General features: G+C 41.6%; 1 protein-coding gene across 1 annotated transcript in view; it reads right to left on the bottom strand.

The window, feature by feature from the left end:
• The window catches only part of pappaa (pregnancy-associated plasma protein A, pappalysin 1a), a 72,210-nt gene that overhangs the window by 28,719 nt on the left and 18,887 nt on the right, over positions 1-24,604 (bottom strand). Inside the window, exons 7-11 of the mRNA XM_028418181.1 lie at positions 21,362-21,863; positions 14,505-14,633; positions 14,334-14,425; positions 12,449-12,645; positions 161-271 (exon numbers count right to left, since the gene is read on the bottom strand). Of these exons, the coding sequence (XP_028273982.1) occupies positions 161-271; positions 12,449-12,645; positions 14,334-14,425; positions 14,505-14,633; positions 21,362-21,863 (1,031 nt within the window). The remainder of the gene's footprint in view (positions 1-160; positions 272-12,448; positions 12,646-14,333; positions 14,426-14,504; positions 14,634-21,361; positions 21,864-24,604) is intronic.

Raw genomic sequence — 24,604 nt, 5'->3', positions numbered from 1 at the left:
GTTCCTCTATCATCATGTGTGCATTCATTTTCTGCCTTTTTTTCAAAGCTTCATCAGCATCAGGAGACAGTAAGCATATTCTAATACTGCACCATCATTCATCATACATACATCATTCTCTACAGGTGCCAGCTGACCCATGTATATTTGATAGTCTTACTTTGAGCCAGTATGTAGAATATTCTGCAGCTGCCATGGGGGCCTCACGACAGGGGAACCACGCATACTGGGACACACCGTCGGACAGATCAAACACCTTGGACTGACAAGTCTGAGAAAACACGAGAGACAAAAGAGGGGAATAGGGTCATTATACACTCCTAAAGTAATATAAAGTCATATTTATTTAAATCAATACCACCGTTTTCGAACATTTTGACTAATAAAATTCAACAATAAACACTGATGATTCAAATATTTTAGCTTCATCTACACATGCCAGCTGAGCCTCTCATACAACACATGTAATTTAATAAAATGTGCAGTGCACAGTTGCAACCAAGCTACTGAAAATTTAAGTGGAAATGAGATTCAGCTGAGCTGTAACATGCATTTCACGCTTCACACGGCACCTTATACAATATGAAAAAGCTCCCATTTGGTTACAGTCTTGGCCCTTTGACAGTGCTGTGACCCCTGCTTTTCCACAACTGTCAGCTGTTTGTTGGCTCTTTGGAATGACGTGCAGCTGACGTGTGCTCTGTGCAGTACTGTTTGTTTGTGTCTTGTCAACAAACTCGCTATCCAAAGCACATCCCTCACGTCCTCCTCTTCCACCTCCTCCTCCGATTCTTCTTAGTATGATGTTTTTTTCAATGTAATCATCTTGTTTTCTAACCTCTGTCTTGCCACACCTGTCCACTAGAAGCCCTCAGGGAGTATATTTATGCAGAATGTCACTAGTGTCACAAAGGTAACTAATTCATAATTATGAGAGGATGCTTTTAGAATATTTGTAACCACTTAATAATGTGAAATAACTTTAAATACAGCTTAAAATACTAGTCACAGTTTTTCTGTGGATTTAGGCCGAGTCACTTGCTTCTGTCTCTTCATGTAAACCCAGTTTAACCCCACTGGATGATCAGGGCTGTATGGGAGGTTGGACCATCTGCTGCCTGACCCTTTGTTCTTCTTGTTGCTGAGGATACTCCTTTATGACTCTGTCTGTGTGTTTGGGATTGCTGTCATCCTGCAGAATGAATCTAGGACCAGTCAGTGCACCTTCTTGAAGGTATTGTAAAGTGGAGAACAACCAAAATGTCACTAGTTCTCGGAAACTAGTTCTACAGTGATAGGACGTATGGCTTATGTAAGAAAAATGAAAACTATGATTTGTTCAGAAGATGGATGGATGGATTTGCAGTGATCAGAAATTTCTCAATAGCAGAGATACCTTGCTTTCTAGAAACCCCACTACCTTATTAGCTAGCATCATCAACCACGATCTAGAAGATATGGTGAGAAAAAGACACAAGGGGATGTGGAGACAAGCGAAATGTAAGAAAGGCGGCACAGACAGAGAAGTAAATATGATAGATGTAAAAGACTATTGAGCAATAGATAAAAGCAGATAAAGGGGAGAGAGGACACATACCCAAGGACGGTGAGTTTCGCCCGCTGCCCTGAGCTAGTGAAATGAGACACCAGTAACATGAGAGTTTTGCTAGGGCGGCTACTGTAAGATCCTGCCACCGTGGAAAACTGGCCAGACCAGCTATCTGTCCATATATCTGTCCCCTGGATCTGTTGACGTGACCTTTCCGTTCAGAGCTGAGGTGGCAAAAACGAGAAATGCAGGTGATAAAAACACCTGAGATAAGTTGCTGTGAGACACTGGTCCTATTTCAGGGAAATCATGTAGATCTCTGACCAGATAACGGCTCAAGATTCAGTGAAAACAATGTTTTTTAAAGAGTTTTTTGAAGCCTTTTTGTTTTTAATTGATAGTTGACAACTGACGGGAAACGTCGGTGCTACAGACAAAAAAACACCTTGTGCGTATACCTCCCTGACTTTAATGATGATCATGCGTAAACGGATGACTCCTTCATGTAAACACAGGTGGCACTAGCTACACCTTCCTCCACCCTCCCTTCTATCATCCTCAAGCAAACAACACCCCACCCTCCCCCATAGCACTTTCTTTAACCCCCTCAGCCCCACCCCATGTTAGCTCCATCATTAAAAACAGGGGGATGGGTGGTGATGCAAACACGTTTTCACATCCTGCCAAGGAAGGCTACTCGAATTTTATTTGTTAATCCATCTGTCAATAAATCTTCCTGGGGAGGTAGATAAGACCGCAGTCTGTCTTTGCACACACCGGTCTCCTAGACAGGCTTCCAGTGCAAAAAAGTACAAGAAGACAATCCACCTGTACAAATTAGAGATTCAGAAATACTTTATTAATCCCAAGGGGAAGTTGCTGATTACCCTACAGTAAATGTCCTTGGACAGCAGTCAGAGGAAACAGTTGTCCCCTGTCCCCTTAACAAATTGGTGCGGTAAGGGGACATGGCAGAGCCTTGCATACACCTTCATAATATATAGCACATACATAAGCAGTCAGCTTTAACTTCTGGGCTCATTCACTTATCCATAATACTGATACATTGCTCGCTGTTGTGTTGGAGGAGATGTTCAACTCGAAGCAGGCATGTAGAACAGATTAAGATTAAGGGAGAGGATGCTTTGATTTTAAAACTAAATCTATAAAATGTCAGTAAAATCATCAATAAAAGTTCTTATGTCTCCTTTGTACTATGATCAGGTGTAAGGACGGAGGTAAATGCCTTCTCCACAGTAAGTCCCCAAGGACAGTAAGAGACACATGCATTGATTAATGCACTGAGGAGAGAGGGACTGAAGCCCAGAAACATTTATGGCACTGGCTTTATCCCTGGTTAAGTAATAAACCCTGATCATTTTACACAGAATTTACAACATGTGGCTACAACTTTTAATAAACAAAGGCTACTTCAACCATCTTAGCAAACGGTGCAGAAGCTCTTTGTTGTCACACAAACAGCTATCAACAAGTCGTTTAAATGCTCAGAGCAAACCATATAATATATGTTCTCTGCAGCATCCCCATTGTTCCCACGTTCTGCACAGGGACACAACAAAGTCAGCAAAACTCAGAAAATGAGACCATCCGAGAAGCATGTGGATGCACTATAAAACTCTTACAAGTGACAGGAAATCAGATGTCATAATGCTCGTAATGTGTGGCTACATTTTTTAAAGGGATAGGGTTTTAAATAGAAATCATTACTGTTGTGTGAGGAGGCAAATGAGATGCCTATTTAGCAAAATAACTAAACAAAAGGGATTAGTTGTGATAGCCTCTCCCACCCCCCACTCATTGTAAACATGTTTCCCTCACTAAAGATGTAGAGGTCCCTATTCCCAGCCCTGTCTGCTAGAAGTGTTCCCAGTTATGTTGTAGTGACAAGCATAATCGCTGGTTGGATTATGTTCAGATGGCTTTTTTTTTTTTTTTTTAATGAATGAAGCACTACATTTATAGACTACATCGAAGTCACTGGGAGGTGGTCAGGGTGGCGGGCGTACAAACCACATGACTGTGACACCAGAGCAGGGGCCAGAGGTTCACATCCCGACTCTCATCTGTGGTTAGCTTTAGGCAACAACGGCACTTTGGTTAAGGTTAGGAAAAGATTGTGGTTTTGTTACAGTGTTAATAAACATGTTGTGTCTCCAGTCACAGCAGACGTTTTTTATATTAACCCAGACCACACAACTTACAGTGCCTAAATATAACCAATAAAGATAACAGTGCTGCAAATGGATATCATAATTTAAGATATTTTAGAGAAAGACAAATGTGTTGTCAGTGAACATTTTTGCAGCTTGCCAAGCAATTCGTCGTAATGCTAAAGGAAAAACTCGCTGGCATGTTTTTCAAGGCTGTAAAAAAAAAAAAGGAAAAAAAAACGGGTTGCTATTCCAGGTAGATCACTCAAATGCTAAGAACTAAACACATTTATGTCTTCCTTGAACAACAATCATAGCAACACTGTAGATGAGTTCAACTGCAAAACACACACACACAGCTACGCACATGGTCTTAATATTTACCAGCTGCAGAGTCAGACTGGCAGTCAACAGCCAACCCCAGGTCTGTAGACACAAACTGGTGTTTGTAAATCACCACTTCAGATAAAAGGAGAGCTAAGTGTTTAAGCCAGAGAGAAGCAGAAGAGATAAAGGTGAGGAGAAAAGAGAGAATGAAACTGTCAGACTTATTACCCATCGAGAAATACGTCTGCACTGAACAGTGCGGAGTGCATGAAGCAAAACAAAAAGTTGAAAAGAGGGAGGAAGGAAGGGGGGGGGGGCTGTTAGCGAAGGCAGAGTAATGACAATAATAATGGCCCTAATAGCATAATGTAACTCAACAACAGCCTTCCTAACCTCTCTGTGCCAGGCTGAAGTTAGATCACCTCTGTACAGGGATGCCTGCACATTGCGCTCATCCGTGTACTAACACTCAAATACAAACATACACATGTTGTACACATGCTACAGCCACGCTGGCTTGGAAACGGATGTTGAAGCCTCCAGATTTTCAAAATGTCCTATCTTGGATGGAAATCAATAAAGCTCATAGACACAACCACAAACATGGGCCATATGTTCATGAAAGGCTATTATCAGACGTTTAGGAGGCCCTGCAAAGGTCCTCTCTACATTTACCAGAAACTAGAGAGTGGCCCCGGAGCACGAGGAAGATCTGAGCTCACCTTACACACCATGCATTTTTCCTCTAAGCACACAAAGAAGCAACACAATCATTGTCATTTTTCATATTGAAATGTCCTCCCGCTATAAAGTGATACCACACTTAACATGGTCAAATACTGAACTAGTAACACATTACCTATAGCAAATATTTCTGTGACACTCTTGACAAATGACTTGCAGTGTAAAAGTACTCAGCCTTAAGTGATTTTGTAGGAGCTGCAGTGGTTTCATAGTTAGGCACTGGTACGACCCTCCACCATCATGTAAGCATGGAGCTCGGGCTATATATCACTGAGTTCTCACGTGGCAATCATGGGGCCACACGAAGAGGCACGAGGGCGCCATCATAACAGCATTATGTCGGTGTATCATGTCAAAGGAGGCAAACAACACTATAAGTGGAAGGGCTGGTTAACTTAAGGAACAAACACCAGTTAGGCTACTCCATCTTAATTTTTTAAGTGCACTGTGCTGTGTGTCTGTCTTTTTTCAGATACTGTTAACCTATCGGTGATAACTTTAGCATCATAGCCGGTGTGTGACTGTTGTGGGTGACTATTGTTGCCTTACATTTAATTTTTTTACCCAGGCATTCATAAGAAGCATCACATGGACTGAAATGTGAATTTTAGGATGCAAACAAGCTAAGCTTTATAGCATTACAGCATGATATTGGTGTGACAGGCCCTGATGTTTATTGTGTTTCAGGCAGGGATGTAGCTGCTGTTGTTTCTGCATGCTGGCAGCACTTCCTGAAATGTGTATTTTGATCATAAAGGTGTGTCTCTTTATGATCTCCTTCTCGTTTCTCCTTCTCTCTCTTTGCTAAGGCTGCAAATCTGAAGCTTGAGCACGGGAAGCAGGAGTGAGCATCTGTGAGGCATTTGTGGTGAGGAAGAGAGAAACAGAAACAGAGAGAAACTAGTATGAGTTTCCAAGCACTATCCCATGGTTTACTGGAATGCTGGTGAGCGCCTGGTGTGTGAGGTAATGTCCTGTCACCCAGACCCACCCATACCTACTGAAGCTCTCCGTCTCATTGGTCCAAGGCGACTGATGGGCGACTTCCATGGCCTACTGAGAACGGGGCTGTAAAAGTTAGAGAGTGGGTGCAATTATGCAGTTTGCCTATCCCATTCTCATCAGGACAGACATGAGAAGTGACTGGGTGGTAGGGAGCACAGACCACAAACTAATGTATAGGGATTGGTGAGCGTACCATGCCAGCAAGTTGAAAACAGATGGGTCTGCGGAGAGTATAAATGCCCCTCAGTCAGTGGCCCCCTATGCTCAATAAAACAGTGCCAAAACCCTGCATATTAACAGCTTGAAAATGTTACGGGGGGTCATCAGTGCCATGAAAAAATACACCAGCTTCAATGAGGTTTCCACATGGCTGAACCACAATAATAACTGAAACGGGAAAAGTAAAAGAGAAAAAGAAACACCATCCCCGAGGTTTCTTTTTACCACACGCTTATGTCACTGGCACCTTGCCTGACAAGGACTGTGTGGTTTGTAGCGAATGTCGGTGAGAGAGGCTGTGCCAGAGACGCTGGCCCTCATGTACTGCTGAAAGCAACAGTTCAGCTACTGTATGCACTTTTGTTTTTGTGGGCATGTATGCATGCGTGTGTGTGTGTGTTTCCACTTACTGCAACAGTATGTGTAGGTTTGTATTTGTTTGCATGTAAAAGGAGAGGAAAGTGTGTAAATGTGTATGCTCTGCAGTAGCCTGTTTGCATGTATCCTTCACTTAAATACACAAACACCCGCCGCCTGCTGTTTTTGGGACCTGGGACAGAACTGGGCCAGTTATTGTTTCCTTGTTTTACTAGCCAGAATGATTTCTTTTACAGTGCCGCTCTCTTCTCCCTCTGAAGAATTATTTACTAAAAGATGAATGTGGTGGTTATTTAATCCAGACCTTGTGCACATATGTTTGTTTTACATCTCAAGATGGGTGAACTTTATATATAGGCGATTTCTTGCAGCATGAGAGGACTAAAATGTTATCCCTTCTGTTGCTTATGTATAATTAAGGTTAGCGTTCTCCAGGGGTGCCCAGGGGTTGCGTCATAGATTGCCTGGGCAGCAGCTCTCTCTGGAGAAATCACCTGGGCTTTTGCTGTTTGATCTTAAAGTTTCAATGCACATGCACGCTCCTTACAAACACATCTGCACGTATGTACGTGAAGGCGACGAAGCTGCATTGATACACGCACTACGGCACACACACACACACACACACTCAAAGGTTAGTTGCTAGGGCCAGTTCTCCACTCCATTTCCCCTAGAGCAAGCTAAGCTGGCTCACCATATTCCACAATGTGGTAGTGGGGGGAACATTATGTTCTGCTCCACAAAGACAGCAGTAGTACATTTCAGTCCCCTATGGACCTGCCCTATAATCCTGTACGGAGTCGGCACATTGTGAGTCTGTGTGTGTGTTTTGCTTATGTGTCTCAGTCTGGCTCCCTACCTGTGTGCAAGTCTGATCAGGAATCTTATTTTATTCAGAAGGTATTCTACAACAACTTGTGCAGTAAATGAGGGACCAGAAATGTTAAGGAAAAAAAAATAAAAACAACATTAAACTATTAAACCTGGCTAAAAAGTTACATTGGCAGTTTTTGTGATCATTAATGTGTCTCAACTTTATTAACTTCATACATTCTCTGGTGTCCATATGGTATTTTGATTGGATCAAACTGCTCATTTGAGGACATTTTAATGTGGGAATGGCCAATAAGAGTGGTTTTGGACCATTTTCTGCTTTCATAATAGTTTTTATTCAGTGATGTATTTTCTTTTGAATGCAGTAAGACTGTCGGTCAAGCTAATTGCCAGATTGTTTTACCTCCAGTTACAACCTTTAACCCCATCTGTCCATCCATCTGTCATTTGTCATTTATGTTTCTTCCTCCTTATATAATTTTATATGCCATTTAGCTCATTAGATTTATATATTATTTCCCCTTTTCTGCTTATGTTAGCTGGTTTTAAAGCACTTGACTGCTGCGTATTTGTTTTCTTTTTGGAAATCTCAATTTTATTATTCCTGTCTCTTTTTTTGGTAACATAAGCCACTTTGCTGCACTGATATACTGCCCCAGTTTCAGTGGGGTGTTGTGGTATATGTTTCATATCATGTCATGCTGATCAACAGGACCTAACTTCACCTCCATCATGTACGGTTTATACAGCTATAGCAATAATAAGGCTCCTTCTCTTGGAAACAGAGAAAACTGGATATGATGGCAGCCTTAATATAATATAATGTAATAATAATAATGTGTCAGGCTGTCCAAAGACCTTGCACACATTTTCATTCTGCCAGGCAGACAGCAGGCTATTAAACTATTGTGTACAAACAAGCAGTATGTATTTATGACTCTTATGCACCATTTATTCTTATGTTGCTGAACCCTGCCTCAGTAGAGGTTTAAATGTGGGAGCACTCAGCCATCCTTCTCCTTGGCTTTGCTCTGATGCATGAAGTCTGAATTTAAGGAAAAAAAATAAAATCAGATCCCATGCACAAATGCTGAATATTGAGATTATCATTCACCGTGCTATTTAATGGATGAGTTTCAATATTCTTCTGTATTTATGATGCGTGTACTTTACAGTAGAAATATTTGCACACACACACACTTTCTCTCTCTTTCTCTCTCTCTGTGTGTCACACACACGCCCGCAAGTACATAGCACTTGAGATTTCGTGCAGATACATGATCTCTCTTTCTCTTCAAGTGCCTTCTTGTGCTGTTGTTGCTTTTTTGCATCCGTAAAGATCCCTATCACTGCGACCTCCTTTGCTCTCTCTTAGACACACACACGCTCAAAGAATCAACACTGTCTTTAGACTTCAAAGATACACAAACAGGAGTTGTTTATGAGATCAGAAGGAAATGATGTTCTATCCTCTCCCCCCAACAAGCTCATTCAGAACAAAGGAAATACTCATGGACACAGAGAAACCTGGTTAGCTTTGTCTGATATCAGGGCAGATCATCATCTCCATCTATGAATATGAAAGCACCATACAATTACACCACAAAGGGTGAGCCTTCTTCTTCTTTCCGAGCTCTTCCGCAATCACCTGGGACAATCAAACTTTAAACTCTGCATCTCTGTATTATTTACATCATTGTTTTAATGTGCTTTTGCTTTCAATCAGCTTATCAGATGCCATTTACGATGACGACATTTGTGTATGTGACAGCTCTAACCTCTGGTCACAATACTCATAAAGACCTCTGAAGCAAGTGACATTAGTTCTAGAGAGATTTTGTACTTGGCACAAAACCTATGATACAACAAGAGGTCACATTTATTTTTAAAAGTAAAACAATTTCAGATGAAAAATACAGCCCTGCTAAACCAAAGGCCCTAAACGATGCTTTTCTTTGTACTCTATGCACATTTTTAACTTATAACCTCCTCCTGGGCCTCAGTTTGCCTCCTTCTCTTTATTCCCTCACACATAAACACACCAGCACACAAACAAGCACTAGAAAGGCAATGATGGTACATACTGTGGGATGAATGCTAGTGGTTAACCAGACACTAACTCCAGCAGAGAACTTTACTGTTATTTTGGCTTTCTGTCATGGTAATGACATTGTCTCTGGAGTGTGGTTGACTGAGATCAAAATGCTACCCAGCGTACAGTGCCAAGTCCCCAAAAACAAATGATGGCTGTGCCTCGTATCTCTGTTATTGATCCTGTCAGGCATAAGAACCTTGCCATACCCATTTAGTATCATGGCCCTTGTAACATTACATAGCGCAGACTGGGTAGAGGACAAAGAGAGAATACATATTCGTGTAACCTCACTGTAAATAAAGAGCCATTCCAACAGAAGCTGAGGTACAGGTCTGTTGTAAGCTTGGTCACTGAAGGTTCCGACAGAAACCATACGAGGACTAAGTGCCTCCAAACAGAGTCCAAGCTCTTCCAAACAGAGGTGGGATGTGACAAGTTCCATTAATAGAATAAGTTCAAATAAGCTGACCTTCGAGATGATGTTGCGACAGCTGACTGGCATGTACATCTGGGTGTACACTCTCTAAAAATCAGCATCTACTTATTGTACCATATTGAACAGTTGGAAATGAATATACATACAAGATGTTTCTAATCATTTTTTCAAGTAAAATCTAAAGCGAACATGACATAATATATTCAGTCTCGTCTCCCCTGAGTACAGAAAATACATTTTGTACCAGCAGTACTTATTATGCCTGAGACCTTGCCGTTTTTATAGTGATGACTGTCAACTCAAAGTTGCCAAGCAATTGTCATTAACCCCCCCCATCCAACACTTCTCCGACTCCCTGTCAAGGACAATGAGCGTGCCTAAAAACACTGCACATCTATTAGCGTACCATAAAAATAAGGGATCAGGAGCTCCCTAGGTGTTATCATCTGCCTTTCACATCCCCTTCCACAACAAATATTCAAAATCACCCAGGAAAATTGCAAACACACCCACAAACCAAGAAGGACTGAAGAACTTTAGATAGCAAATGAGATCCAGATGCTTGAAGAGTGACTCCTCATTGGGCACTCTGTGGCAGATTCCTGGTTGGCATCTAGTGCAATTGTCAGTATAAACAGCAGTTAACGTGCCAAATGGCTGGACAAAATAGGTAACATATTCAAAAAGCCTTGCTGTGCTACTGTGGTCTTTTTTTATGTGTTGTTCGAAAGCAGCCACATTTAAACAGCATCCACAAAACAAAGGCAGACCTACTGCCTGGTCTTCATCTCCACAATCAATCCGTACATGCTCCTCTGTGGCATGAGCCTGCAGGACAGTCATCACAGCCACATGCATGCAACCTCAGTTAAGGAACGCTGTGTTATCTTCATCGCAACACCACGTGAAAATGTTTGTGTCAATATTCTCAACACTAAAGAGAGCGACAGCCTAACAATCTCGAGATAAATGCAAAGTGTGTGTGAGAATTTAAGGGAGTGATGGCAAGGCAGAGATATTGACAAGATCACTGTGTTTTGTTAACCTGTGTTTGCATATTTTCCACACATGCATGGGGACTCGTGATTCAGTGGCCTTGTAATGAGGTGATCTCATCACATATGACCCTTGGGGAACTGCGTGCTCTCTACAGTAAAAGCGTTTTTTGTATGAACAATGTGTCCTTCACAGCAGAAATCCTTTCTTTATGGTTATATGGATGTGTTCCACTGATGTCTCATTCCCCTCAGAAAATGAACCATCTGCAACATTTGCTGGTTGGAACTTTTTTTTTCTTTTCTTTTCTTTTCTTGCTCAAACAGAAGTGTTTCCATATAAATATCAAAAGCATTAAATGGGTGTTGGTTAATTTCCTAACCTTGTTTGAAGGAAAGCACCTTAACACAGCTGTTCAGGAACAACTAGTTCATTGGCCTTGTGAAATGCATCATCAGCAGTGGGAACAGAATCCACCAACAACATCACACACACACACACACACACACACACATCAGAAGAAGTCTGGCAGTTTGACACAAAACCTCTCCTTTGTGGGGATAAACAATATATATAATGATATCACCAACCAATGTTTGTGAAAACTTTTGGCCTGAACACCTGGAAAGCCAGTAAGAATCTAAAATGATAATAATAAATTGACATAATAAATGGGGCTTTAACAGGGATAGTATACATCAACAACACGTGTTAGCTTTCACCATCCATATTAGGCAGAGGGGATTAAACAGGATTGAGGCTAATGCACTTCTATGTGTCCGAAGCTTTCTGTGTACGTGTGTTTGTGCACGTATCACTCATGTTAAAGAGACATAAATCTCTACACACCAGTGTCATTGTATGGACCCACCTCTCTCCTAAAACAAAGCCTTTGTTTGAGCTAAGTGATAGAAATGTGTGTGTAAATATATATGTCTCACTGTTTTAGGCAGTCAGCCCCTTTCTGTGTGTTGCAACCGAAACAGATCAATGCATCCACCGGGCTTAGGTAAAATCAATGGCTTCTTCTGCTGTCTTCAATAAGCATTAGTTTAATGAAAACAAACTTCTGCACCCACCCTGGCAAACATCTAATTAAAAAGTCACAATCTTACTTAACTGGCCAGCAAAAGATGCTGTTATTGTAAGAGACTGACAAAAAACAAGGCTCACGTCACAAAATTATACGTTCTTCAGTGTCCTTCATAATCGTTCACCTGTTCTACATCACACTCTGCAGATGTATTGTTGTTGTCCCAAAAGTACTTCAAAGACATATTCTATTCTAAAAATCACTTGTATGTGTTGGATTCTAGCCAGTATACAGTATACAGTGCATACATGTACCTCATTGTAATGCAAGTGAATCCCCAATAAAGCTTTTCTCGTGTATATGTTGCTCTTCTAAAATGCACCATGGCACATATGATAGAACCACATGCACTGCCACTGAGTGGCAGTGATCGGCAGCAAGTGGCAAGGCTTGTATCACAAATGCCCCCAGTGGAACTCAGGTGTCATAATGATAAAAATAACCTTTGAGCAAGGCCACATTTTTGCATTGCTAACGGATGCAAGTATGTGTAGTGCTGACTGGATAAGTAGTTATAACACACATCAGCCTTTATGACTACCACATATGAGATTATGAGTATTTCATCTCTTCTCTAAATATCCAGAATTTTGACTCTTACCTTGGTAACAGCAGGATACCCAGCAGCCACCTCCCCAGAGCAGTACAGCTTCTCTTCATGGGAAACTTCAACAGTGGAGGCCCACTGGTCCAAGAAACCACTTGGGGTGTAGAGGCCACAGTCCCTCACACCCGTCTCTCGCTCAAAGTCCTCACACACACCATCACCGTCGTAGTAGTAGCACATGCTTGGCTCCTCTGCAGATGGACAGAGAATGGCTGTAAGTTATTGCCTGCATAGTACAAGTGACATTTTAAGAAAAACAGGATTAGGTAAATCATACAGTTTTTTGGCCATACAGATGAGTTTTCACAACTTTTAGTGCTCTCTCCAATTCTGTCATCCGTTTTATTATTCTGGATAACTTATTGCAATCATTTTGGAAGATGAAGAGGAAGAGGACCAGATAAAGATAGGGAGGAAGGTAAGGGATAAAAGACAAAAATATATAAATGGAGATGGGATAGTATGTTATGGCCAGGAGGGGAAAAAAGGAAGAATCAATGAGAGAGCGTGACAGACATACACTGGGAGAAGAGGGGAAAGAGTTGGGGGGGTTGGGGGCAGACAAAGTCAAGGGGTAAAGAAAGATACAGCAGTATTTTTTCCAGACATCCCACCCGGAGTTAAGGTCTGGAACTGAAAGCCTATGGACTGGAGGAGAGGGGAGCAGAGCAGGGAGGTTGCCTGGGCCTCATTGGTCTCAGCTCTCAGCTAAAGCAGCGTCAGCCGGTGGGGTTCCAGTTAGGGGGGAAAGGCGGCATTCTGTGCCAAGTTGGCCAGGGCCTCCTCCTCGAAATTCCAGCCATCCCCAGCACAGCCAAAAGCTCAAGTCAGTTCTGTGCTCTGGCAATGAACGAGGGGCTACTGAAGGGGCATATAGAATAGGCTCCCGCCACTCACTCAGCAGGAACAGAGGCATGGAAGGAGCGGGACTGAGACGAAAGGAAGTTCAAACAGTGGCTTGTGAAAGGTGCAGGAACGATAGAATATGAGCTCAAGGGATGAAAAAGGTAAGAAGGGGATAGAATAAACAGATGACAAGAAAGTAGGAAGGTGATCAAAAAATTAGAGAAGACTTCAGCAAGATTACTTAGAGCAGATCGCATTTACTGTAACCTGTACTAATTATGCCTGGGAGCTAAACAAATACACAGTCACCAGGTTTGACCAGGTAGACCTCATCCAGACTGTAACTCCTAAACCTGTTGCACGCTTTGTTTCGTCCCTCCATCCATTTCCCTCTTTTTACTACTCAACACATTTACAAGAAGGCACTCTCTTGCACATACACAGACAGATGGATAGAAGGTCCTGTCATTATAGTGTCAAATTTCTGTGCAAAACTTCAGCTATGTTAGACAGTGTCAGACACACACACACAAACACACACACACACACACTTCCCAGAGCACTGCAGTTGGTGGAAAAACAGCACAGCCAGTGCAGTCATCCAGCAATCTGACAGGGATTAAGTGGCCACTTCACAGGGGCTCACACATGTGTGTCCACACATGCATGTACAGTAGATGTGCGCACACACATTCACAAAATAGGGGGCAGGGAGGAATGACTGTTAGCCCAGCCGGAGACAGGACAGGAAACCATTCATCTATTCATAAAATAAGACAATATACAGTAGGAGATGCAAACCGACTCAACTATGTAAAATAAGATAAGACTCACTCATTTTAAAATAATGTCTTCCAGATTCTTTTATTACACGAGGTCAAAGTGAGTATGACATCTCCTGGTATTTATTCTCTTGGGAGAGGCATGAAGAAGATGAAGTACAGATGTAAAGTCTGTCCATTCACAAGTGAAGTCCATTCTTAAGCTGTTTTTTTTTTTAAGAATGTTAAACTATTTTGTCCATATGACTTACCAATGCAGTTGAAAAAGGGCTCTTTCTTGCACTGAGTGGAACAGCCATCCCCATTCATAGAGTTCATATCATCACACTCCTCTCCTTTGGAGCTAAAAATACAAGGTAGTAGTTAGAAAACACACAGATACAACTCTAAATCTGATCAGTGATCACATCTACATCTGCTACCTCTGTATACGTCCATCGCCACAGTAGGATGCCCCAAGTTCATGCACAAGAGGTGGAGATGGTTCACTTTCACTCTGGCTAGACATTGTTTGGACCCAGTAGGTGTACACAACATGTGGTAGCACATCCCTACATAGAAGGGAAACAAAGATCACAATAAGTTCACATATATAAGAATAATGATAAAAGATAAAAGGAGATCGTACACTGAGAAAAAGACTCAGACCAGGCCTGTGAAGAGCCAAAAGGGACAGCTCTGTTTGCTGGTGTGTGTGTTCTCTTAGTATCTCATAAGCCAACACCTGTTTCAGTGCACACTGCACACACACTGATATGGCTGCATCTCCCCCCTGTTTTTGCATCCAGTTTCCTTATCATTGTGATTCAAGAAACCATCGTGATGAATATGGAGAGGTGAAATATGGGGGGGGGGGGCTACTCACTTTGCTGGTGTTTAGTCGCCATTGATGGTTTCTTGAGTCACCATGATAAGGAAATCTGAGGGGGAAAAAAAGTCTGAAAGGAAGAAAACAACATAAATGAGAAAATCAAAACCATAAACAAACAAAACAGAAACCAAAGCTGTAAATGAGAAACCAAAACCATAAGCAAAGCAACAACTGAGGGAAAGAAAACAACTAAAGTGCAAGCGAGGGTGCTTTCTTGACATAAATAATCCAGATTTTATTCTGTAAATTATATGTAATGTGATCTGTTGTTTGCCTTTACATCTTCATTTCATTGATTAACTTAGAATGGATTAAAACATGTAAAGGCAAGCAACAATAAGAAACAATATGATATCAAATAAGCACTCTCATTTGCAGCATTGTTTACAGTTTTCTTCCCATTGTGACACATTTTTTTCTTTGCTTATAGTTCTGGTTTCTCATTTTTAGTTTTGATTTGTCGCTTATGGTTATGGTTTCTCGTTCATGGTTTTTTTGGCTTTCAGAGTTTTTGGCCCCATGTGATGTGTGTACTTGTATTACTCATGTTGTGGAGTCATAAATCTGTTTGCACAGACACATTGTGGGAACTTGTCTTCCTTTTGGGGACAAAAATCATGTCCCTTTAACATAAATCATTACATTTTAGGATGAAGACTTTAAAAGTTAAGGGTAGCATTGGGGTTATGGTGAATCTTCAGCAAATGAATGTAAGTCAATAAAATGTCATTTAGAGCGATGAGAACACAACCATGTGTGTGTGTTTGTGTGCGCGCGTGTGTCCTCTCCCTAATATATCATGCTGTAAAAATGATTTGTGCTTTTTGTGTTGAGCATTTTATAATTACATGCATTATGCAGAGTATGACAGTTAGCCTGCTAACACACCACACTTTTCACTTAGCTGTCATCTAACTGACAACGGCTGCAACCGACAAAGATTCCAATGTTTATGGTTTAGGATTTTTTTCCTTCTTTCCTTCTTAGATTTAAAAAGGACAGTCCTTTTATAACTTTAAATATAATATACATAGATTTGTATTTATGTTGCCATATTTCCAAAAGAAGAACTTAAATGAGTGAGTGAAATGCACACTGTTGTGTACTAAGGGCACATTTGTTTTGTTAGATTGGAGCAAATATGCATATATGTATTAAAATATATAGTGTGTAGTAGATGTGAGGTATGTTGGTGAGGAATAATATTAGTCCAAATAATCCCAATCTGGCACTGGAATGCCCCCTTCACAACACTTAGCAGATAAGGATGTTGTATTGCGAGTAACATGTGGTGTGCAGCATTTTTGTGTGGCCTATAGTGCAAATCCTATATTACTGTAATACATTTTAAGATAAAATAAGATAAGATAAGATAAGATAAAACTTTATTAATCCCGAAGGAAATTCTTGAATTAAACCTGTATGTGTGCATGTTTATGTGTGTTTGTGTGTGTGTGTGTATACATGTGCAACTCCCTTTAGTGGAGTGTTTTCATGACATTTCTGCCTACGGTCCATGGCTATTGTATTTCCCCTTCATCTTCATTTCTTAATCTTCCCTGTGTTTGTTCATCACATTCCCAGCAGACAACCCAGCGGACTGAGTTCAAGCTAGCTGCGCTGTCCGAGGGAAAAAAAAAAGAAAAAAAGAAAAAATGAAACTAAAGATCAAGTAACAAATGAACTACCCCACAGCAAAAATTCATGCTTAAAATGAGATATTTGTGTTGGCTTTATTATCATCAACACAGAGTGTTTGACCTGATGGACTCTCATCTATATAACAGTATGTCCTGTTCAGCGATGTTGGCTCATACCGGTGCAACTCCAGGCTACACTCAAACATGCCCCCTCTAATTGAATTAGTTTAGCCTCTGGAAAAGTCAAGCTGTGGGAGACTTTATCTTTGAGGAGAGCAAACACACAGAATAGATGGAAAGAAGACAGAAACAGATACTGCTTTGAAAGGAAGCACACAAATTTCCCTTTGTGGATAAACAGATATTCAGGCTATCATAACTGTGGGCAATTCAGTACATGGAAAAGTAATGGCACAGCTTGATCAGGCTACAGTGGGAGACACTGTTACACAAGAACGAGCAAAAAGAGGGCATAGAGGCAGGGAAAATGGTGATTTTTACAGTAAGGTATGGCGAAGTTGTATATAGGGCGAGGGGCTTCTATGGAACATATGATGTCATCTCTTCCTCATTATGTTGAAGTTTGGTCTCTCAATCTTCCCACAATTAGATTCAAAATAGAGCAGAGTTACATTTTCCTGACAAGCAATGTCTTTCACACCTGGGAATAATGACGTCCTCTTTCAGCAGCAAGTGTAGAGGACCATGATGTCGATGTGCTGCCACAGGCAGACAAAAAGGAGGAAGTTAAGGTGAATAAGTGTGCGTACAGCCATGGTCAGGGGGGAAAAAGGCTGTGGTTTGTGTGCTCTGTCAAGGTTGGTTTTCTTTTGCAAGTCTATCTAAGCAAAGAACTGGAAACCCATCACCAGTGTCAATACTGAAGCAGTCCAAGGCAAAGTCTTTAACTGTCTGAGTGGCTTCCGAAGCCTCACAGTCCTTTCTGTAAAAGCCCTTCCTCTTTAGGGTTGTTGTTTCAACTTAATTGTACCACAGCAGCAAAAGGGCTACCTAACAGTATCCTAAACTGCAGGAACAGTTACTTTGAGTCTATACTCCAGAGTGTGACCTGATTTACCAGGTGGTTTGACATCACAGATCCATCTGCAAAGAGCAGGTGAAAAAAGCTCTTAAAGGTATGCAGTTCTCAAGCAAGCTCCCCAGTGGTTTGTTACCATCAGAGAACAGTTTGGCCAAAAACTGCCTAAATATTTCTTCAGATAGCGGCAAGAACTCAGGCGACACTGTGTTAACATATTGAACACAGTGCTACAACCTTAAGAGATACTATGTCAATCACAGATCAATGTCACATAACATAATCTGACAAATTGGCCATTTCACAGTACAAAGTTTCAAAAGTACACATTAGGACGTAGGAGGGGCTGTGGATGGTCTGCAGGTTCACCCAGGACTCCCTGGTTTGTGTCCACCATATGGAACTGTTGCTGTATTTTAGTGAAGTGCTTCATGATGGTTTCCACTTGTGGAGGATAGATTAAGCATTAAAACACAACGGGTTAAGGTTAAAACATTAAAAACAAGGTAAGGTTGTAGGCTGTCATGTTGGCAGCCACGAAACTACAGGAAGACGACAGAGGGTCAGACTGCTTACAGACCCTTGTTCTTCCAGGCAGATGCAGTTATCAAATTGATGTTGTTTTTGTTTGTTATGATTAAAAAAGGTCGCACCACTACAAACGTTCAAATCAGACTGTGAAGCTTTATTCAAGATCCAAAAATGGTATTGACTCCTAGTCTGAGCATGTGTTTCGTGAGTGTCAAAAACGCATTTGGTTCTAAAGGGTCAACAGTGCTGCTCCTCCTAGCGTGATAAGAATGATAACAACTGTTAAAATGTGGCTTTCAACCTGTTCCCAATTAGATGCATGCATGATTCCCCCTGGCCTCACTGCTACTGGCCATGTTAGGTGCCGCCACTGGCAGCAGGGAAGAATGAAACAGAAGTGGTGCAGATGTTACACAGGCCTATGAATTCCCCATAGAACTTGATGATTGGGACATATATAAGAACAACTTTTTTAATGTCAGTAGCATCAGGTCTCCCTGGAAGTGGTTCAATCATTTGAACTTGCACGCTTGCATTGGATAATATTCACCATGCTCATCCAGAACCATAAAACCACATCAGTTTCTGGAAATGATTATATATCATAGCAACAGATCTGATATACAATGTATACTACAAAGGGCCTAACTTCAGTCACTGTCAAAGTGTCACATGATGAGATTTCATCATTGGTGCATATTTTTTTCATTCAGACATTCTTGTCAAAACCCCTGTGGGAATGGAGGTTTTATCTCCCTCTTTAAGGCAGACAGGCAATATGCCTTTCAAAGGTATTGTGATAATACCAGATGATTACACATAGAAGCACGCGTGAATGTATTTTGCCTGCAACTGAGAGCAAATGTGTTCATCTGTGTGTGTTCCTTCCTTTACTGATGTGTGAGTATGCATATGGATGTGTTTCCATCTTGTAGCTCCTTGTTGTTCTTGGCTGAGAGACCTCAGATGAGAAAAACAGATAAAAATAAGGAAGTTGAGGGGGAAAAAAAGACTTAGATTGAGCCAGCAAGATCAACAAACAAAGCAATTCTCTTTTTGTCAGCTTGGCAGCAGACATGTATTTGAGGTTTTACTGCCATTCATTTTACACCTACAGTATGTCTAACAAGCTGATGGTATGTGTTTAGAATTCTAAGAGATACTTTAACCAGAATTTGTTTGAATGGATTATCCATGTCCGTTACTCTTAGCCTGCAGTGACACAAATGCATTTTTGCATTTGAATCACTGCATCATCAGCTTGACTAAAAGATGGATAGAGAGATATTCTGGTGCTTCTTGAACCCTGAATCACAGCTTGCAGCCAGATCACCCCAGACCCTAACCTGTACTAGACTCCTGAGAAATCTGAAAACTGATCAAATTGATTACAATTGGACGCAATAATCAGCACTGTCTGAGCAGTTGAATGTACTAAGAAACCTGGCAAAGGTTTCCAAGTGTGTAAAGGGGAAGATAAAGGGCATATAATGTGGAGGAATTGTGCAGAAAGATTACATAGCCCTTGTTTAGTGATGCTGTGGGAGCCGTCCCTTCTTTCTTTTGGCTGGGAGGTCTCCTACCTTAGCTTTATACTCTCTTGAACCCCTAATGTTCTACTTCATTACCTATTGCCACCGACCCCAAGCCTAGCAATGATTTACCTTTGACTGCTCCAACCTCCCACCCTGCATCTCCTCTTCAGCCTTCTTACTCTCCACCATAATTTACTCTGTCACCCTGACCTCTCCGCTGTTAGCCATTCCAAACAAACCACCACCCATGGATGGAGCCAAAGGAGCCAAGATGTCAGTCGTTCTTCTTGCTCAGTTTGCCCCAGCTCAGATGAAGGCCAGTGGCCTGACAGCATGAGGTCAATCACCTCCTCCAACCCCATGGAAACCTACTGCAAGAAGAAAAAGTAACTTTCTGTGTGGTCAACAAAAGCATTTCAGCAGCTGGACCAGAAAACAGAAGGCTTTGGATGTGCGCAGAAGACAAAACATCTGGGTGAACTTTACTTATCACCATGTCAAAAACTTTTGTTTGTTTTGAGACCGAGTGTGACGAGAAATTATTTTAGAAGGTATAAAGGCTCATCAAACAGACCAACTCAAAACACCACAAAAAAGTGCACTGTCCCTTTAGCATGTTTTCTCCCTATAGGAATTTGTGGGTTTTTTGTTTGTTTATAAAATACAAGGCTACATATATATGTCACAATCATCCTTAGTTGAAGCCTTTGAAAGCTTTGACCATCTTAACATAGAGAAGATCCCACATGCTCTCACAACAGAAAAAAACAGCCAGTGCCACTGACCACTACCACTGGAATGCAACCACAGCTAGTGAAATACACCACAGCAGTAAAACTACCTACGTACATCAATAATCACCGAAGTGCGCCAAAACCTCCACATAAATATGTCCCCCGTGTAGGCAGCCTTCCACAAATACTGCCATTCAACCAAGTTGTGCACAGACATTTTATGGAACTTCGATGTCATCACTCCGTCTTGCATAACACGCATACTCACCCTTTTGCTTCTTATCAAGTGCTTTCCTTCTCATGTGAACCACGCCGACAGCACGATAGTGAGATGGCACAACACACAGCAGTGCCATGTATAGCACAGTTTTATCAAGTCAGCACATTCCATGAAAGCGAAGCACTAAACTCTCACCGCAGCGTGCAGATAATACCTTCAACAAGCCATCTATCTGCTCTTGCTTCATGGAACATAGGAAAAAACAAATGTGGGCAACAACTGACCTGTGACTTAGGAAACAAATGTTGGGCAACAGATTTGAAACTGCAGAAGCAGTGGCGGCTTGCTAGTGGTCCTGGGGGTATTGAAAAGGATATCTGGTATTACAAGAACATATTTTCGTGGATAGTTTCCACAGATAAATAAACACCTTTTACTGGCATGTCTAAAAAACCTCTAATTACATCACACTAAAACAGGAAGCTAAATGGTAACCGCTCAGCAATTCTCAACTTCTAACAGAGAACAATTGTTCCAATGCATTGTGTGGCTTTCATTCTTTACAAGGAAGACTGGTTGGACATTTATTTTATAAGCTTTGGAATTATTTCTCAACTGTCAAAGGAACATATCTGAGTTTTCTGGATGGTGCTGACACAGCCAAACACGGTGTGCTCGTAGAGAAATAATCACCTACCAAGTCACTCACCTGTCTGTGTAACGGCGGATAGGCTCACTCAGCATCAGACCATGTGGTGCATGGGTGAAGGCCGGTTGGCGCAGCAGGCGGTAGCGTAGTGGTTGGCAATGCCTACAAAGAGGGCAGTTGGGCTTGGATGTCAGAAGAGTGGCGTCGATCTCTAGGTGTTGCTCCATAGTGTAGATCTGAACGCCATACACCTCCTCCTCTATGTCCAGCTTCAGAGACAGTGGTGTGTCGCAGAAAACATTACTGGGCCCCAGTGAAATGTTGTTCCCACTGACAGTTAGTAGCAAGATGTTGTGGATGGCAGGCAGCGCCGTTTCCTCGGGACTAAAGAAGGTGACCCATAAGGTTAAGGAGTCGGGTATCAGCGGATAGGGGAACTCAAGCTGAAGCATGCACCCCTGCAGAGGGCACTCAGACAGGCCAACAACGCCTTGCTCGATCCCCGCGTTGGGGCTCCAGGTACGGACACTTGGTTCACAAGCCTGTTCCACGTCTGGAGGGCCTATGGGATGAAGTTATACCAAAAGACAACATGTAAACAATGCAGAAATTTACAGACTTTATGTAGTGAAATCTTTTTTACACAAACATGAGTGATCGTTACATAGATAAAATACATCCCTTAATGATTTAATACATTTTCTCAGAACAGGTAAGAAGAATATTTTTTGACAAAAAATGTGCCTTTGGTGTGTCTACAGTTCTTGCAACATCGAGGTTGAGGTGAAACTGAGAGTTCATTGTGAGTCCATCTGCAGAGGAAAGGCAGAGCTGAGGTGTGTACCTTCTGAGAGGGGCCCCTTGCAGGGTTCTCACTTCAGCGCAGTCATTACAACCTCTAACAGTCACACGCCAGCCATATTTGGAGTCCACACACAGCTAACTCGCATTATCCCAAGTGACGTACACTAACATTCATCAAGCACTTTTAGAAGCCAGCAAGCGGCAGACACTATGTTCTCCCTCGATTTCCTTTTGTGCATTTCCAAGCTGGCAACCAGCGAAGCCATTTGCTAACCTCATTTCTGGGCACTGTGCAAAATTCCAGTGTTTAATCAAGTGAGGACTGAATATGGTTTCCAAGCCACATTATCTCAACACATTTATTATTGTACTGTAAGTGTGTGTGTGGCCAGTGTGGAGGTGAATTAAAGAAACGAGAAAGTGAGCCGGAGTAGAAGGGGCAGGGGGTAGGGGGGTAGGGGGGGCTGGAGGAGAATGAACTAAGGTACTCCAAGAGCTTGGCTTTGCTCAGCTCATGTACTCCTGGCTTTCAGGGTACATTTTCATTGAGTTTGCAAGGAAAGGAGCTGTAGCCACTGAAAATATTTTGTAATGTCAGCTGTTATGATGGGCCCCACTCCTACTCTGGTGCTGCTGCTAATGTGGTTGGAGATTTAGGAGGAGACAGAGTAAAGGTGTCATCCATTGTGTAACCTAAGGCAATGTAAACTGTATTTCAAACACGCAAAGGATGTTTCCATCATTGACAGTAAAGTCTAATGGAATGAGAATAAATTTAGTACAGGAATTTAGTTGTCATATCAGTCTGATCGTAGACAACACACACGGGTCATTATAGTTCACAATTAAAACTATATTTCAGCCCTTCCCAGCACAGGGTCCACCCCCGCCTCTCTCCCATTGACTACTGATGCCCAGCCCCCCCATAGGACGAAGCAGGTTAAGAAAATGGATGGATGGATGGATGGATTGGTTAAACGATGTATTATGCTATTGTTTCAGTCCTTTACCTGCATGCAACCAAGGCCATTTAAACACAATCTGTAACTCAAACTAAGAGTGTTGACCTCTATTTATCTGTTTAGAAACTCCTAATATAATTGGACCATGATCAGAAAAAGGTCCAGTTAGGCTTGATCCGTCTCATGGATGTCAACTTATACTATTCTGCTGTTCAGAATGTTTAATTCAACTAGCGGAAATCAGCTAAAAAAAAATGAGTCTGGTGAAGTATAACTCCAGGATTGATGCTGGAGCCTGCCCACTATCCAGTCATAATCCTTCTGCTCTGTAGAATCATACTGATCCACAAAAAGTCCAGAGAGCAGGACGAATAAACAGACAGGGATATGTCCGGGCATGCACGCTCTATGCTTTCTAAGAAGTGTCTGGCTCTGGCTCTCACTATCGATGACTCACTGTCACACACTGTTACACACTTCCTCACTTAGAAGGCAGACATCAACCCCCTCTAACCCTTTAGCTCTGACACACTCACAAACACAGAGACACTTCACAGACGCACTTCATAAAGGCAACAGACACTTCGCAGCGTGGGAATCAATGTCATATTACACTGCATTCACACTTTTTTTTAAAATATAGAGAACATGATACAGATAGAGGTACAATATCATCCATCCATTTATCTATCAATCCATGGGGGTGGTATACCCTGGACAGGACACCGGTCTACTGCAGTCTACTAACCAAGAAGGACAACTAACCATTCATAGTCACACCAACAACCAATTTAAAGTTCCCACTTAAGCAAATGTGCGCATCTTCGGTTTCCGGGTGGAAGCTCGAGTACCTGGAGAAAATGGTCAAATCTATGGAAATGACAATAACTGACAGCAAAATGTGGACTATAGATAATTCTAGTAACCAAATATCCAACTAATTATTTTGCACAAAATTACCTAAAAGTTACACTTTTCTCTGTGGGTAATTTATTAGGAGCTCATTTTTTATACTATAAATACAATGAAATAAAAATTAGCTTAGACCAAGGACATGGCAAAGGACATGATATTCAGATTAAATTCACACGTTCCTTGCTCATGAGACTCGTGTTGTACTTGTTTCAGAAATTCCTACACAAGACCAGAGATCCTTCAATAAACTTTAGAAATGTTTCCTTTTTGCTGAATGAAAAAGTTAATTTTTAAAAGTTAATTGTGTGTCAAAAAAAATTATTATTTTTATTAAAGAAAACATTGTGTTAATATCAATTTTGCAAATTCGGCTCCATGTGCACTGTGATGTCAGGCACATACAGACCTTTTCAGTTCATCCATGCGCACGGCTGTTTTCAATCAATCCAGGATCCTCCCCTCTTAATGTCACTAACCACATGCAATTCTCTTAACTATCTTGGGTGGTTTCAACCCCACCCACTCTCTCATACCCCCTCACAGGAATCCATATCCCTGTGTGTTTTTGCCCTTTTTTTCATTCTTGCTTTTTTTTTTTTTTACTACAGCCATATTTCTCAGG

This window comes from Parambassis ranga, chromosome 12, assembly GCF_900634625.1.
Source record: "Parambassis ranga chromosome 12, fParRan2.1, whole genome shotgun sequence".
Lineage (NCBI taxonomy): Eukaryota > Metazoa > Chordata > Actinopteri > Ambassidae > Parambassis > Parambassis ranga.
This window is presented reverse-complemented; position numbering and strand designations above follow the sequence as displayed.